Here is a 16,167-nt window from a genome sequence, read left to right as displayed (position 1 = left end):
AAAAGGGGGGAAAAAAAAGATCAAGCAGAAAGAGCAAAGTCTTACAACCCTTTTAGAGACAATGTAGAATGTCTACAGCCTATAGACAAAGGTGATGGCATGTGAAATTTCCCGAACAATCTACAAAAGAGAGGATCCTAAGTCATCAATAGACCTTATATTGTCTCTCTTACAAGGTTTGTCTACCACGGTACTCCCAGAAGCTCTAGTAGAGGTTCAATTTAAGAGAAATTGTAGTTAAACATACATCATTCTTAAACTGACCAAGCCTAATTTCCTAAATTTTACATAATGAAACAATGTTATTATGAATTAGTTAAATTTTTAATACATCACCTTTACAGACCAAAATGAGCCAAACCCATGGCTCATTTTAAGGATCTCAAAGTACAATCTCTTATACACTAAACTATCTAGAAAAAGATTTAATATTAAAAGGCACTTTTGGTAGTTTTCGTATCAACCTGATTTAAGATAATTAATCTATTTTAGATGTTAAAAAGGTAACACCAACTATGACATTAAAACATAATGAAATTGTGAAAATAGAAGGGCATGTCTTTTTAAATCATAAATTAAGTATTCAGCAAAAGATTTCTCAAAAGTGTTTGCAGAATATGATAAATAGCTTATATCTGTTCCTACAATAAAAATATTCAAGTAACATTTATTTTTTCAAGACCATACTCAAAACCTCAGCATTATTATAACCATGCTCCAGTATTTATTTTTTGGTTAGAAATTCTTTTCCCTCAGAAATTGTGGTGAACAAACTTCATACAAGTTCAATGTGCTTAACTATACAATCAAAAATTTTTCAATGTACCTAAGAATTTAGCATGCTTCCCTCCAAATACAACATATTATGGTACAAAATAACCATTCTACCAAATAAATCCTATTAAAAAAAAAAGATTTAGTTGTCATAATACCTTCCTCACACTCACACACAGGATCAGTTCTGTCATGCAGATTTCTTTCCATCATCCTAGCACCACACAAGCGCATAGCTTATAGAAAAACAGAACACCACTTCCCCAAAGAAAACTCAGCCTACAGCAAATACTATAATGGGTACAGTATAAAAAGGATGCAACACTATAATCCTACCCCTTCAGGACTGCTTCTCAATGATTCATACCACTGATATGAAAGAACTAAAACAAGGAAGATGTGAAAAATGAGAGAAATCTAAACAGAATGAAACAGAAAGTGAGACAAAATATAAACTATATCAGTAATCCAACAACAGAATTTTGGCACAAAGTATAATCCATTTTAGGAGCCAAAGAAACTATCACCAACTACAACTTTAAAATAACTCTTTGGATATACATGAAAAAAATCTTTTTACCAAATCTAAATCTGTTTCAATCTCTTCAGTCTGGAATGGAGAGAACCACATGGACTTCAGCTGGTCATCCATAACATCAGCTAGTACATAAGCAGTCCTATAACAAAGGTCAGCAAATACATTGGTGATAAGCAAACTTCAAAATATTTAAGATCATCTTCCAAATTTTGTGTAAAGTATTAAATATCTGAAGGTTTAGTAAATTTGGTACTACAGCTTTAAAATAGCTACTTCAGAAAAAAAAAAGAATCCTTAGCAAAGATTAAACAAGATTAAAAGTAATATATAGATTGATTCTTGAATGCTACGTAGATTTCATTCTCCCACTAAAATGGGGCTAGGAGTATATTTTCAAGAAAATTTTTTACCACAAATATTCAAAGAATAGAGATCATTCAGTTATTTTACAGATGAGAAAATTGAGGCTCAAATAATTACACAACTGATCAGTAGCCCAGCAAAGGCTCTAGAGCCGAGGGTGAGCTAAACTTCCAAACCTTTTTTTCCACAAGTAAACTGGTGAGGGTATTGAAGAATTCAAACTATTTCCCTCTTGTATTTGTATCCCCAGCCACAAGCACATTGCCTGGCACTTAGAAATGTTTGTTGACCAAATATGCCACTTAGTAAGGGGGTTACATTTTATTTTGCTAAAACTAGACAGGTAACATTAAATATGGCCACTGGTTCTAGAAAATGACAAACATAACAAAAATTAGTTTTACCTATTGTTAAACAGATTTTGAAGAGATTCTGGAGCTGAAAGTACTGGTTCTACATCTTGATCACTAAGTGGTAAAGGATCACCTGCAGATTCCAACATTTGTCTGAGACCAACTATGTTGTCCTGCAAAGAATCCAGGTTGTCATCATCTTTAGAATGTTCCTAGGTTTAAGATGAAAAAGAAAAAACTAGAATCATAAAGCACAAATTTAAAAAGTAAATAACATTTATTATACCCACATACTTTTAATGGAAAAAATCTGAGTCATTAAATAATATTTTCAACATCAATATTTTACTAGGCAAAAAATTTCCATCTTCCAATTAAACAAAGTAAAACAACAAACACAAGACTATTTCCAAAAATTTCCTTTATATAAACTGGGATAGCAGGAGGTACCCTGCAATCAAGAGAGTAGGCTACATTTCAAAAATAATCAACTTCTTAAAATTTTTAGTAAAGTTCAATAATCTTTCACAATTACTAATTTCAGTATGATTTTAAACAAAATGCTACCACCCACTGCAGGGATCACTACTCAAAACAGTGACAATGAAAAACATAGTAATCCAGACAAGGAGAAAATGTGGTTTAATTAGGAGGGGTTTTTTTTTTTGGTTTTTGTTTTTTTTTTTACCAAAACATGTTTCTCCAGTTGAAGGAACAAACTTTCTGGACTTTCTTCTTTGCTCTGTAAAAGCTGTTTTAATTCTGCAGCATTAAGACTCAATGTCCTTGATGGATGAGATCCATCTACTTCCATGAGACCACTGTCATCTCCACAACATGCCTGTAAACATCAGACAGAAATTAAACTAAAATAGAAAGAAAGTGGCAAATTTTACACATTTACATCAACCATCTACATCATCTAGTGTCTTATTTCACTTTATGGTTTTGCTTTATATCAGCACAAAACTGTTAAATGAAGCAATAAAATAAGCAAATGCATTAATCTGAGTTTCAATCTCAAAGAAGTGATACAACAACTTTGCCCACTAATCTTCAATTATTGCACCAGGATGTCTCAAATGTTCTCCTTCAAAATACACTGCAGTCTCACAACACAACTGTTATACAAAAGTTAATAAAACTATGCCGGCCACTAGAAAGAACTGAAAAAGTTTTAAATTTTCTCTCAGGAGACAGGTGAAAATTAAATGGTTAAGTATAATATTTGCACAAGAACAAAAATAATGATTAATTCATTTGTAAACTGCCAAGATGACTTCTGACTTCTCTTCTTGCTCCCTGTAAAATTCATATCCATTCCAAAATATTAACAACTCTATCAGAGAATGGGAATTATTTAAATACAGCTCAATTATAATCTACCATCACTAAATTTTTTAGTGGATTCGAAATAAGCAGGTATCAATTAACCAAATAAACAAAAACAAAAGCCAATCTGGTTACCCAGTAGTAGCTATGTTTCATGAAAACAGTTGTGAGGAACATGATGAAAATTATTAAATGTGAGATTATGTGAAGATTTCATTTATTCAAAGTATCCTTCCTCCATCATTATCATAAATAACAGATCATGGCTAAAAATAAAAGAAAATGCCTTTTTAAAGTTGATGATAATTTGTCCTTTGGGTCACAGTTAAAACTTTCGTGTCTGAAAAATTTTTTAATTAAGTTTCACATCTTTTAAAGATCTTTCCAAATGAAAATCTAACTTTTCCTAAATATCCAATTTAGGATACAAACGTATAATTTTTTTAACCAGTAATGCTATATAAGGAAAAACCAAGTGAAATGTGAAAATTCAGACAAACCCAAGTGTGATACTGTCTCACACCACTTCATACTGTCTCATACTTAAGGAAAACACTGATTTTTAGCCTGTTAACACAACAAAACACCCTTAGGAATTCAAGTGACTTGTTGCAAGATATTATGTGTAGCTGGTTGGTTGTAGTCCTTCGTTCTCAAAGAGAATCAAAATGACATCACCATGAGTCTAGTCTGCTAGAGTCTAGTTTCAGTGTGTCCAACTGTGGCTGATCTGACCAATACGAGTTTGGACTGCTCTATCACAGGTCGGGCACAAATAGTCCATGTGAACATTTGGGGTAGATTCTCTAAATTTGTGCATCTTTCGTTTCTTTTGAGCTACTGTCCTAATGCTGAGTAATTCAACTTTTTAGCACCAAAATATTTCAAAACTTCATAACTACTCTAAAATTAAAAAGTTAATGGGTAAAAAAATAACACTATTTTGCAAATAAAACTCAGATAAAGGAAAATATATTTTATTCTCAATAAACTTATGCATTAACTTAAAACTAAAAAAAATTCACATAAAAAAACTTCTTCTTAATCTGTTGATCAAAATGGTTCATAAAAACATTTTATTTTCCTAACTTACCTGTTAGTAACATTTTAATAAACAAGTTATCTTCAGCCACTGCAAACACATAAAAATGTTATAGCACAGACTCAAGTCTAGGCTGCATCTAATCATTGTTCTTAGATCTGTACCAGAAGGTTTAAAGGAGATATTATCACTTTGGAAGATACTTCAATTTTTAATTCAAATCTCCAATTAAACAGATTCTAATACTATTAATGGGATGTTAGCTCCTTGAAGAAAGGGACTGCTTCATCTCTGTCTTTGTTGGCCACTTGCCTAGCCCAGAAAAAGCTATAAATACTGAATGAATGAATAAATCTAAATATAATGCGCTTCAGTGCTAAAGGCATTTAGTATGCCATCATCCATAGTACCTGTTGACTAATAGACAGGGCACACTGGTTTCTGGGTAGCATCAGTATGGTAAAAAAGAAAAATGAAACTTGAAATAGAAGGAAAACTTTTTTGAAATTACTTTGATCTCAAAGGTCACATTCACACGGGTGCTTTAAAGTCAGCAGCAAGATGCTTTTCAAGTATGATAACATAAAAGAAATGCATGTTAAATTCTAAATAATTGAGGCAAAATGGCTTTTAAAATTACTTCACAGTATAGCACAAGTTAATAAATTTAAGAAAAGCTAAAATGTATTAACTCACCATTGTATCAGAGTTGAGTATTTGTCTAATGAACTCCAAAAAAGAAGATGCTAGTTCTCCTGTGTCCTTACTAAATGTGCTAACAACTCGTTTCAATAAGCGGTGCAGGGCATTACTGTGTTTTCTTAATGAACTATTGTGAGAGAAAAAAAAAGTTAAAGATAGTACTACTAAGAGTTATCAGTCTCTGCTAACATAAATGAAAAAAGGCCTCACAGGCCTTTATTGTCTATCAAACTCCAACCAAGACCCAAAAGAGAATGTCCACCATAACATTCCCAACAAGTGGTCAGCCAACCTTTTCTAAGACTTCTACTTATAACATAACCCAAACAGTGGAAAAACTCATAACCCCCTGCCCCAGGCACAACCCATCCCACTTTTACTAGTGCTCTTGGTAAGTTCTTCCTGATATTATACCTGAAATTTGTCCTTTTGAAGCTTCTAATCATTTCTAGTACTTGTATCTTCTGAAGGGAAACAGATTAATCTTTCTTCTATATAAAAGGCCCTAAAATGCTAAAAATACAGCTGTTATGTTCTCCTGAACCTTCTCTTTTCCAAGAGAAACCATCTTGGTTCCTCATCTGGGTACAAGGCCTTTAGTCATCCAAGTTGAACTACTCTGGGCAAATGTAAAGCCCACAATTGAACCTAATCCTCCAAACATGATTTAATCAGTGCAGAGTACAGTGAGACTACAACTTTCTTACTCCTATAAGTCACGCCTCTATCAATGCAACCAATGATTCCATTAGCTTTCTTGGTTACTGAACCATGGGGAACATTTCCAGTCATCCTGATGTATATCTGGCCACTGGACCTAGATGGCTCCAGAGCAGAAAGTGAGGCTGGGGACTTTGCACTGCCCTCCCTCACTTAAATCCATCTCACTTGCATGTCATGGCATCACATCCATGACATCATGCTCCCCTTCAAGAAGAAAAGACGAACAACAATCCTGTGAGTAATAGGAGCTACCCTACTGGGGAACCAACTGGGGAACCAACTGGGGAACCCAAGATGGGCAATACAGTTCTTTTCTTTCTTCCTTTCTTTCTCTTTCTTTCCCTTCAGAAATATCACAAGATATCTTAGGGTTTATAGGCTATTTTTTTTTCTCAAGGCCTTAAACACAAATCACTTTGATTCTCACAGACTGGCCAACAACAGGTCTCATGCCAAAACACACTTGGTCACTGTTTGGGCCCTGATTGACTCAGAGTGAATGTAAATGGGAACTGTTTCTGTTTTGGCCAGAAATGCTGAGGATCTTACTCTCCCAGTTTGATTTTTTTTTTTCCTGGACTAGGTAAAGAGGCCATTCTTTGCCTCATTATTTTTTTAACCTAGCCTCTAGGTGTTGCCTCAGTCAAACTGAGACCTGCTAAAGACCTTAGCTTTAAAAGGCCAAGGTCTTCCACTGCATCCCAGGCCATTTCCAGTCATCCTGATAGGCATCTGGCCACTGGACCCAGATGGCTCCAGAGGAGAAAGTGAGGCTGGGGACTTTGTATAGCCCTCCCTCACTTAAATCCAATTCACTTGCATGTCATGACATCACCTCCATGATGTCATGGTCCTCTTCAAGAACCGAAAGACAAACAACAACAATAATCTTAACCCCTCCCCCCCACATACATATACATATATATATTTTACACAAAATTGTCTACATGTTATTTCCCCATTAGATTGTGTGCTCTTCAAGAACAGGGACTAGTCGTTTTTTGCTTTTCTTTGTATCCTCAGCATTTAGCACCATGTCTGGCATGTAGCAGATGTTTAATAAATGCTTGCTGACTGACAGAAAATAAATAAAAATATATTCAAATAGATATAAAGTAATTTCCACAAAAATCATTATCACCTGCTCACTAGAACCTGAGACTGTGGGGAAAATCAGAAATAATTTCCTGTAGGATACGGCACTTGAGCTGGGCTTTGAAGAAGGCAAAAGATCCTATGATGTTGAAGTAAGGAAAAAATAAATCCCAGGATTAGAGAACAGGATGTACAAAGGCACAAGAGATGCAGGAAATGGGATGCCATTTACAAGGAACAGCAAGTTAGATCAGTTTAGGAATAGCAAGTCAGATCAGTTTAGCTGGATCCCAGAGTGTGGGCTGTGTGAACAGTAATGTTCATTCAATAAGCCTGTAAATGTAGGCTAGAGTCAAATTGTAAGGAGCTTTAAATGCCTGTCACAGGACTTTGTATTTTATTCTGGAGGCAAAAGGAAGTTTCTGGAGTTTTTGAGCAAGGGAGTAACAGGGGAAAGGCTTGTGCTTTAGGAGTAGCAGACAACCAAAATTCCAACAGCCCAAAGGAAAAGCAAAAGCAAAGCTTCAGAATTCCAAAAATCAACATCCACACCACATGTCAGAAGATATATATGCCAGCATTCACTTTTTAGTGATATCAAGACTTAGTGGACAAGGTAAAGGTAAAGTTAATTTCTCTTCCACAATCCACATAGCCCATTTTATAATTCCTCAACTAATTTTTAACAACTCAGTGCCTCAGACTGTTACACCATTAAGAGGAGTACTTTAATGCTCTACCTACTCATCCAACAGGGGTGGTTCTTAATTCTGATAAAATATGAGTAATTCTTTACAGTCTTGAACAGTTTGTCTTCAATCATCAAAATAATAAAGATAAATAAAGAAAAACATCTTTAAAAATAAAACAAGCTACACATACATTGAGAAAACCCTGATTTGTATAGGAATGAAAAGCTTCAGATGTATCAAGTATACACACAAATGCAACTAAAATGGGTAGTCTTAAGAACCAGAATAAATTAGAATGCACATTTCTTAATAGGGCAAGTAGGTGGCACAGTGGATAGAGCGCCAGGCTAGAGTCAGGAAGATCTGAATTCAAATCTGGCCTCAAGATTCTTACTTTGTTACCCTGGGCAAGTCACTTAACCCAGTTCGCCTCAGTTTCTGATTTGTAAAATGATTTGGAGAAGGAAATGGCAAATCACTCCAGTATCTTTGCCAAGAAAACCCGAAAATGGGGTCACAAAGAAGTTGCACATGACTGAAAAATGACTGAACAAACATTTCTTATTGCCACAGGAATTTTCATTCAACTTTGGTATTTCCAAATACAAGTCAATAGTACTGACCAGAGGTAAATATTATTTTTCTGGATTTTAAAACGTTTTTCCCTTAGAAATATCATTTGAAAAGCAAATATTTAAAAGTAAGAATTTTACAGCCAAAAGAGAAAGATTAGATTTCTTAGAAAGACAATCTAAGTTTGACTCTATATGGACTATGTACTTGAAGACAGTTCAGTCTGCCATGCACACACAATTACTCTTATACACAGGGGAATCTTGACATTCACAGGATAAAGTCCTCCAAATTAGGGAAATCTAAAACTACTAAACTACTAAAACTACTACTCCTCCTCTTCTGGGTCTTGTTATTTTCTTCTCCCCTCCCTCCATTCCAGTTCGCTCATCTGCAAAGTATATTCATGCTAGCTTCAGGAAGAGTAAAAAAAATAAATAAAATTAAAATCATAATTCCTCCTCCTACAATTTTTCCTCCTCCACTTTCTTTCATCTTATCCTTGAATACTCACAAAGAAAAATATATCCTCCTCCCTAACCTATCTTTACAGCATGTAAAAGGTATAGAGATTAGACAGGGAAACACTGGCATGAACTATAAAGACTGGACTGGATGGACTTTCACTGTAAAAAGCTAGAAATTCACAGCGCTTCAAAATAGTCCCAGCTTTTAAACTAATTTTCTGAGACATGAGAGCAATGTTACCCAGCTTTACACAACCTTTCCTCCCCCCCCCCAACTCTACAGCAATTAGTTGTGTCACCCCACCCCCCACCAAAAATCAGGGAAAACCTAGCACACTATGCTACTCAAGGAGATAAAGGGGAGAGTTGTTATACCACAAACATTCAAAATCATAAAATGCAAACACAAAACAACCAAGAGGTTTCCATCTTTTAGATAGTGAAATAAATTAGGACTAATAATTCCTAACTATAGGAAAACTTCTTGCTAAAGATCTTTCCCATATAAACTAATTAATTCCCACTTTATCAGAAATCTATCTTTTCTCATTTGCCAATTTTTCTCTCATTTGTTTTGTCTGTGTACATGTATGTTAAAAAGAAAGAAAAAATGCAGCACTTCCAAAATATATCTATGTTCTTTAAAATTACTAAAATGTTTCCAGTGACAAATGATCTTCCAAAAATTGCTCAAAGAAGTTAGGAAGAACTCAAGTTTTTATGAAAATCCCTATAACTACAACATCAATCAGTGAGATATAAAGTGTTACCTTTTCAAGTGAAAGAACCCATAATCATGTTCTGCAAGGAACATCATTGTTCTGACACACGTCAGTAAGCAGTTGTAACTATTCTCAGTATTGGCTACTGTCTCCAGTAGACAGTCACAGATCGAGGCCATCAATTCCTTGTTTGGTAAAGAATTGGACAGCTGCTCCAGTTCAGAAAGTGATCCTTCTGAAGAACTTGGCAAAATAAGTGCAATATCCTAAGGGAGAAGACAACGAAGGGAAAAAATTCTTAATGAAAATATCTTCACTTTATCTTTTAATTTCACAAGCTAAGTAACAAATACTACTAGTAAATCTTTCATTAAAATGTTATTTTTACTTTTCCAACCCAAACATATACTCACATGAATATAAATACACCAAAACCAAAGTTCCCTTCTTTTAAATAAGATTTAACTATTTTAAAATAGACAAACTTTATTCATTAGCTATGGCTAAAGAACATGACTACTTCAAAAGAAAATGTCAACATTTTTTAAATCTATGAATGATTTAGCAAAGAGGTTCGTTTGTTATAAAACCTAAAAATCTGTTTCACCTGGCATTATTCAAGTCTGCCTATGATAATAAATGCAATGAGATATTAATATTGATATTTTATATTGATGATATAACATTTTCAAAGGACTAGGGACAACATAAAGGAACAAAGACAACTAAGAACTTGAATAAGCAAAATGTAAGCAAAATGATTTCCAATTGCCCAGTTTCAGGCCTTCATGACTTCTTGCCTAGACTGTTACAATAGCCTCCTACTGATCTCCTTACATACAGCCTCTTCCTCTCTCTAATCCATCCTCCACAGAGATGCCAAAGTGTTATTTCAAAAGCACAGATTTGACCATGTAACTCCCCTGCTCAATAAGCTTAGCTGCTTTTGCCTCCAGGATCAAACCCAAATGTCTGTTTAGCATTAAAGCCCTTCACGATTTGACTGTGTTCTGCTCTTCCAGGTTTATTTATAGATTATAAATTATTCCCCTTCATGCTCGCTACAGTCCAAATTCTGCATTTATTTCATATATACTCAAATGTGCATTCACTACTCCCCAATACAATGTGAGTTCCTTTGAAGTCAGTATTTCATTTCTGTCAGCAGCTGAATGAATGAAAAAGCCATTTAGCAAGCTTCAACTATGTACCAAGCACCGTGCAAGATGCTTATGATACCAATAAAAGAGAGAATTCCTCAAAGGAGCTTACATTCTAATGAAGAGATAACATAGAGAGGAGACTGTCATGTCCTTTCCAATGGTAATGAGAAAATTTTGATGGTTCTTCCCAGAAAAAAAGGAAGGCCCAACTCAGGAGTGCACATTTACCAGTCAGGGCAGACTGGGCCCTGTCTCCCTTGTCTGACATTGTCACTCTGACATTGTCATCTGGGGAAGAAAGGGAACAGAGGTACAGGAAATTCAGGTGCACATCCCAAGGATAGTGACCTAAGAAAAGGAGCCAAGATAAGAGAACAACAGCTAAAAGAAAGCTAGGTTAGTCGTTCACTGAAATAAACTGAGAGTTGCCCAGTGTCCTGAACCCTCAGTGACAGGGTCACCAACTGAAGACACTGGGAAGGGAGGAAGGTGACTAACCGTGGTCTAAGTAAATTCAATTTTCAGGAAGTGTTTACTATTTGTCACAATGAGGCACTGTTCTAAGGGAGCAATTCAAGACGAAATTTAAAGTCCACTGGGAGGAAAACAACATATCTTAGTAAACAACAATAATTTGAGAAGAAAAAGAGTGAACACCAACAACTAATGAGAGGTGACACCTAAGTTAAGCTGCACTTATAAAGAGGTCAAGGATTCTAAGGTTCTAAGGTTTGGAAGGAGGGCAACAGCCTGTGAAAAGGTCCTGAGGAGAGGGATGGAAAGTTGAATTCAGGAAATTACAAGTAGGCAAGTCTGGCTAGAATGTAGAATATGTGAAGAAGAGTAATTAAAGTTGGGAAAAAGTAGACTGGAGCCAGATTCTGAAGGGCTTTAAATGACAAACTGATGAATTTATACTTTATCTTGGATAAAGTACAAATAAATATATTTATATATAAATATATAAAATATAAATATAGGGTGCCAATGAACATTCTTAGGCAAGGGAATAATATGATCAATTTTTGTTTTAGGAATTGAAACACACACACACACACACACACACACACACACACATACACACACACACACACACACACACACACACACACACACACACACACACACACACACACACACACACACCCCAAAATTCTCAAACTACTGCCCTCTTTAATGCCCTGAAGACTGTAAAGTTACAAAAGCAAATTTGGGACAAAAGAATATAAAAGAAAGTGGGGCCAAGAAATGAGGACAGTTAGGGTCAGGGCTATACTATCATTCAACTGATTAAACTTCACATGGAATGTACAATAGATACAAATTAAACTGATTCCTCAAGTAAAGATCCATTCCATAAAATAAAATGTGAATTAACTCAAAATAAATTTCACCCAGGTTTCCTTTACATAGGAAAATGTCACACCAAAAGAGTTCTTTCTTTGATTGAGTCTTAAAGGTCATCAAACTAAAGCTTTGTTGAAGGAGAAGCAAAAAGAAATTCCAAAAATATGGGATTTATACAAAGAGTACAACGCTAGAACTCCACATGTCCCTATCACGTAACAAGTACATTTTTGAAAATTAAATTAACACTAGGCAAAGAGACGCCAAAGGATCCAAGTCACAGAAGGCCACTCGGATGTAAACTGGACGCCCGTGGAGAACAAAGCCCGACATCTTTAACCAGGGTGATCGAGTGCAGTCAACCAAGTCCACATCCTGAAAGATGTTTAAGAGCTGTCCTGAATGAAGAACAATGAATAATCCTAAAAACTACAATTCTTCATGAGTTACTGCATGTAAAAGAGAAAAACTCAGAGAAAACCTTTTGTAGCGTAATCAAAAGGAAAATGAACACCTCGGCTACAACTACCATCAAGAAATCCGTTGTAGCAGCTGTACACAGAAGAGCCCTCCAACAAAGAAACCAAGTATCAGAGGTCTATGATGTAAGGCCACTTAACCTTTCACTACCTCTACATTAGCTGATGGAGTTACTGAATGGCAGGGGTCTACAAAGGTCTTGCTTCATAAAAGGCAGCGCAGTCTAAAGGATGTCACCTATCCAACTGGAAATACATAAACAGAGAGGTTTATATGTAGCCTGTTTTGAATGCAGCATGTAAAACAATCGTCTAAGTACCTGATCACAGAGAGACTGCAAAATGGACGTGACATATTCAACACACTGCTGATGAATGACACTCTCTCCAGTTGACCGAAGAGCTAACAATTCCTGGAAAATTTCTGCATATCTCTCATCACCTTTAATAGTTCCATTTATCAGATGCAAAATAGCCAATTTACAAGCTTTGTGTGAAGCAAGGGCATCAAGAAGAGCCAGCAGTCTGGTAGTTTGACTTGTGTACTGTTTTTCTTTATCTTCTGAATTGCTGAAATAAAAGTAATAAACTTAATGAAGAATATTCCTGCCTTCTGACATTTAAATCATTTCTATTCTATAATCCAATCTATCTTGTTTTAATCCTTGAAAACCAAACCAACTTTTCATGAAATCCTTAAAGTTACAGTACATACAAACTGTCTTATTTTAGAATTTTAAGATGTTAGGATTCTAATAAAAATGAAGATGGATTTGGCTTTACTTAACAGATGCATAACTAAAATTTTATTAACAAATACAATTTTTCAAGTTGAAATGGCCTAGAGGAGCATGCCATTTAAAATATTCTTGAAATAAATTGTTCAATATAATGAAGAATTTTTATTTAACCTTAATAGTCACTAATTTGTCTATGCCTTAAAGCATGATTTTCAATATAACAGGTTTTATTAATAAACATGTTACCTTTATTTATTTAACAAACATGTTACCTCCTATATGTTTGGGTGGTTATTTTTTAATAGTTACATTTATAATATGTTCGTAATCAGGAAATAACTGCTGCTTTTATGTATGCCAGTTAAATAATCTAAAGCTTCCTTTAAAATCTATGTGGTACTGCCTTCAAAGCACTAGGTAATAGAATTACTTCTGCATATGAAACACTGAAATCAAAGCAGACAAATCACAGCATAATAGATGTGAAGCTACATATAATCCAAAGTCCTCATTTCACAATTACAGAAACAGGCCTAGACAAGATGACCTGACCTAGGTCACACAAGTTATAAGTGGAAGAGCAGGGATTCAAACCCAGGTCCATTATCTCCAAATCCAGTGCTCTTCCTACTATACTATATATTTCCTTTTAAGATTTTTATGAGTTCTGAAGCCAAATTTCCAAATCAGAAGTTAAGAATGTAGTCAAAATGTCCACACTGAAATCTATTAAGGAAAACTCAGTAAATAGAAATAAATGTCTTCCAAAAAGATATAAAATGAAAATACCTTTGTATGTCTTCTACAATCAAGTCCAACACAGTTCTCATGATTAGAAGTGCAGTTGGTGAAGCAAGGTCACATAATTGAACACAAATGCGCCGCAACATGTGCTGAATTGGCAGGCAAGTTGTGCCAGAGAAAGAACGAACTATTTCTTGGAGCAGCTTTGCTTGGACGTGGAGGTGCATACTCCACAGTTTGCGAGTGTTGAGTGCCACTGATATATCATGTGGCTCAATAACCTGTTAAGAAAGTATATATGTGTATATATGTGTATGAACTTTCTTTATATTTATAATTACTGACCAAAAAATAATTTTCAGAAAACACTACTACACCAATCTGTTTCTGCAGGCAAATTTTTACTAAAGTTAAAATTTTAAAAGAATTTCCTATTATACAGTCTAAACATTTGCTTGATTTGAACTGACTTGGTAAGATATTTTAACTCTTAGTTAAATAGTCATTAGAACAAATTTCATTAAGAGAAATAACAGTCAGATGCCAAATTCTAACACAATTTAAAAAGGAACAATACTTTTAAGAAATGCCACACACACCATAAGAGCACAAGTTAATTCCAGTATAATAAAATTCACTTTAACAAAAATTCACTAAGTATTATGTCCACCATACAAATCACAGCACCCAACTTGCATCAGTTTTACAAGTTGCACCCTCCTCCAGTTATTTTCTTCAAGGTTTTTTTTTGGGGGGGTCCATAACCAAGATCATGGATTTTTAAGTGATACTGAAGTCATTTATAAAGATGCAAGTGATATGGAAGTGATACCTGAGTTGTTTGCATGGGCAATGGAAGGGGCAGGAGCTCTGAAAGCAGAATGAGTCCAGAAAAAAATCCTTCAGGAACTCTCAAGACTGAAGACAGAACTTCTTTTAACATTAAAGACCAAGTATTATTGGCTAAAGTCTCTTCTGAGATTGTAAGTTTTTCATTAACTCCCTGTGTAAAAGTCAGTAAGATATCAATGATGTCATTCTGAATCTTCTGCTCATCACTATCCAGACGACCTGAGAGAGGGATAGAGCACAGTAGCATGTGTAAAGTAACAAGGGCTGAAGGAACACGCATGTCTTTAAATTCAAAGGATCCACCCCTGAGAAGTTCCGTTAACATGGTTTTAAGAAGAGTGAGTGTGCAGCGGGCCATAGAAATGGTGGTAACTCGGTGAAGAGTAGTCCCCATGTTGACATGGAGCCTCCAAGGCTGCGTAAGAATATTGTTCAGTTTTTGCAGAACACGGATAAAGGTGTCCATTCCTTCAGCAGAAAAAAGCTGAATAACTGCAAGGTTCCACTTCAGATCTTTCTGCTGACCTTTATAAAGGAAAAATAAAACACCTAAATTAGTTATACGTTAAAGAAATAGTTACAGATTTTATAGATTTCATTTAACAAGGAAAACTGAACTAAGACATATAAAATCTACTTAAAGGTATAATGGCTAATACTATACCTTCAACAGGAGGTGGTGGACACGCTATGTTACAGAGGACACGTAATGCAGTTGGCAGACCAACTCCTTCTGGGGTCATCAAGTTATCAATATTCTTTTTAAAAAACAAGAGTTATAAGAGATTTTAATATATTTCATGTCCTAATGCACATCAGATCAAGAAAAAATATGAGGCAATGAATTAATAACTGCATATGGTCATTGTTAAAATGCATACATATTTTAAGTGTAAGTTGAAGTCACAGATTGAGTAAACTTCAAACAGAGGCATCTATACACACAGTTTTCTGATCACCTATTTTATTTCTACTGTGGACCACCTTAACGAATAAGATGAATAAAATGAACATAATTGCAGCAAATTCAGTGAATAAACTAAACTACTCAGTGAATAAACTGAAATAAGTTTTAATTTTTTAAAAAAATTAAAGAGCAAAATGGATACTCTACCTATCTGAAAGTCTACCTATCTGTAGCTCACAGATTTGCAGTTTCAAATATTCAAAAATACTCTTTGCTTCATAATAAAAGTCTGTTTTTTCCTGAGCCCTGCAGGGTCTATAATCACTAGAGAAAATAAGAAGGCAGTAGATGGTATGAATCTGTATCAATACTAACAAGCACACACTATGTGTCAGGCATTAAACTAAATGCTAGAGATACAAAGAGAAAAGTAAAATAGTCCCTACCCTCAAAGAAGTTACAGTCAAATGGCAAGACGATAAATGTGCATGTGTATGTTTTGTCTATATATGTGTTTATGAAATATAAGTAATTCAAAAAACTTTAGAGGGGAAGGCAC

At 34.9% G+C, this 16,167-nt stretch overlaps 1 protein-coding gene across 1 annotated transcript in view; it reads right to left on the bottom strand.

The window, feature by feature from the left end:
- Positions 1 to 16,167, bottom strand: part of VIRMA (vir like m6A methyltransferase associated) — an 82,909-nt gene that overhangs the window by 3,280 nt on the left and 63,462 nt on the right. The window contains exons 12-20 of the mRNA XM_027856961.1: positions 15,366 to 15,459; positions 14,682 to 15,226; positions 13,895 to 14,130; positions 12,686 to 12,935; positions 9,425 to 9,642; positions 5,099 to 5,231; positions 2,717 to 2,869; positions 2,080 to 2,240; positions 1,355 to 1,451 (exon numbers count right to left, since the gene is read on the bottom strand). Coding sequence (XP_027712762.1) covers positions 1,355 to 1,451; positions 2,080 to 2,240; positions 2,717 to 2,869; positions 5,099 to 5,231; positions 9,425 to 9,642; positions 12,686 to 12,935; positions 13,895 to 14,130; positions 14,682 to 15,226; positions 15,366 to 15,459 — 1,887 coding nt within the window. The remainder of the gene's footprint in view (positions 1 to 1,354; positions 1,452 to 2,079; positions 2,241 to 2,716; positions 2,870 to 5,098; positions 5,232 to 9,424; positions 9,643 to 12,685; positions 12,936 to 13,894; positions 14,131 to 14,681; positions 15,227 to 15,365; positions 15,460 to 16,167) is intronic.

Source organism: Vombatus ursinus, unplaced genomic scaffold (genome assembly GCF_900497805.2).
Source record: "Vombatus ursinus unplaced genomic scaffold, bare-nosed wombat genome assembly UNPS02011767.1, whole genome shotgun sequence".
Classification (NCBI taxonomy): domain Eukaryota; kingdom Metazoa; phylum Chordata; class Mammalia; order Diprotodontia; family Vombatidae; genus Vombatus; species Vombatus ursinus.
Note: the sequence above shows the minus strand (reverse complement) of the source record. Positions and strands in the feature narration are given on the sequence as shown.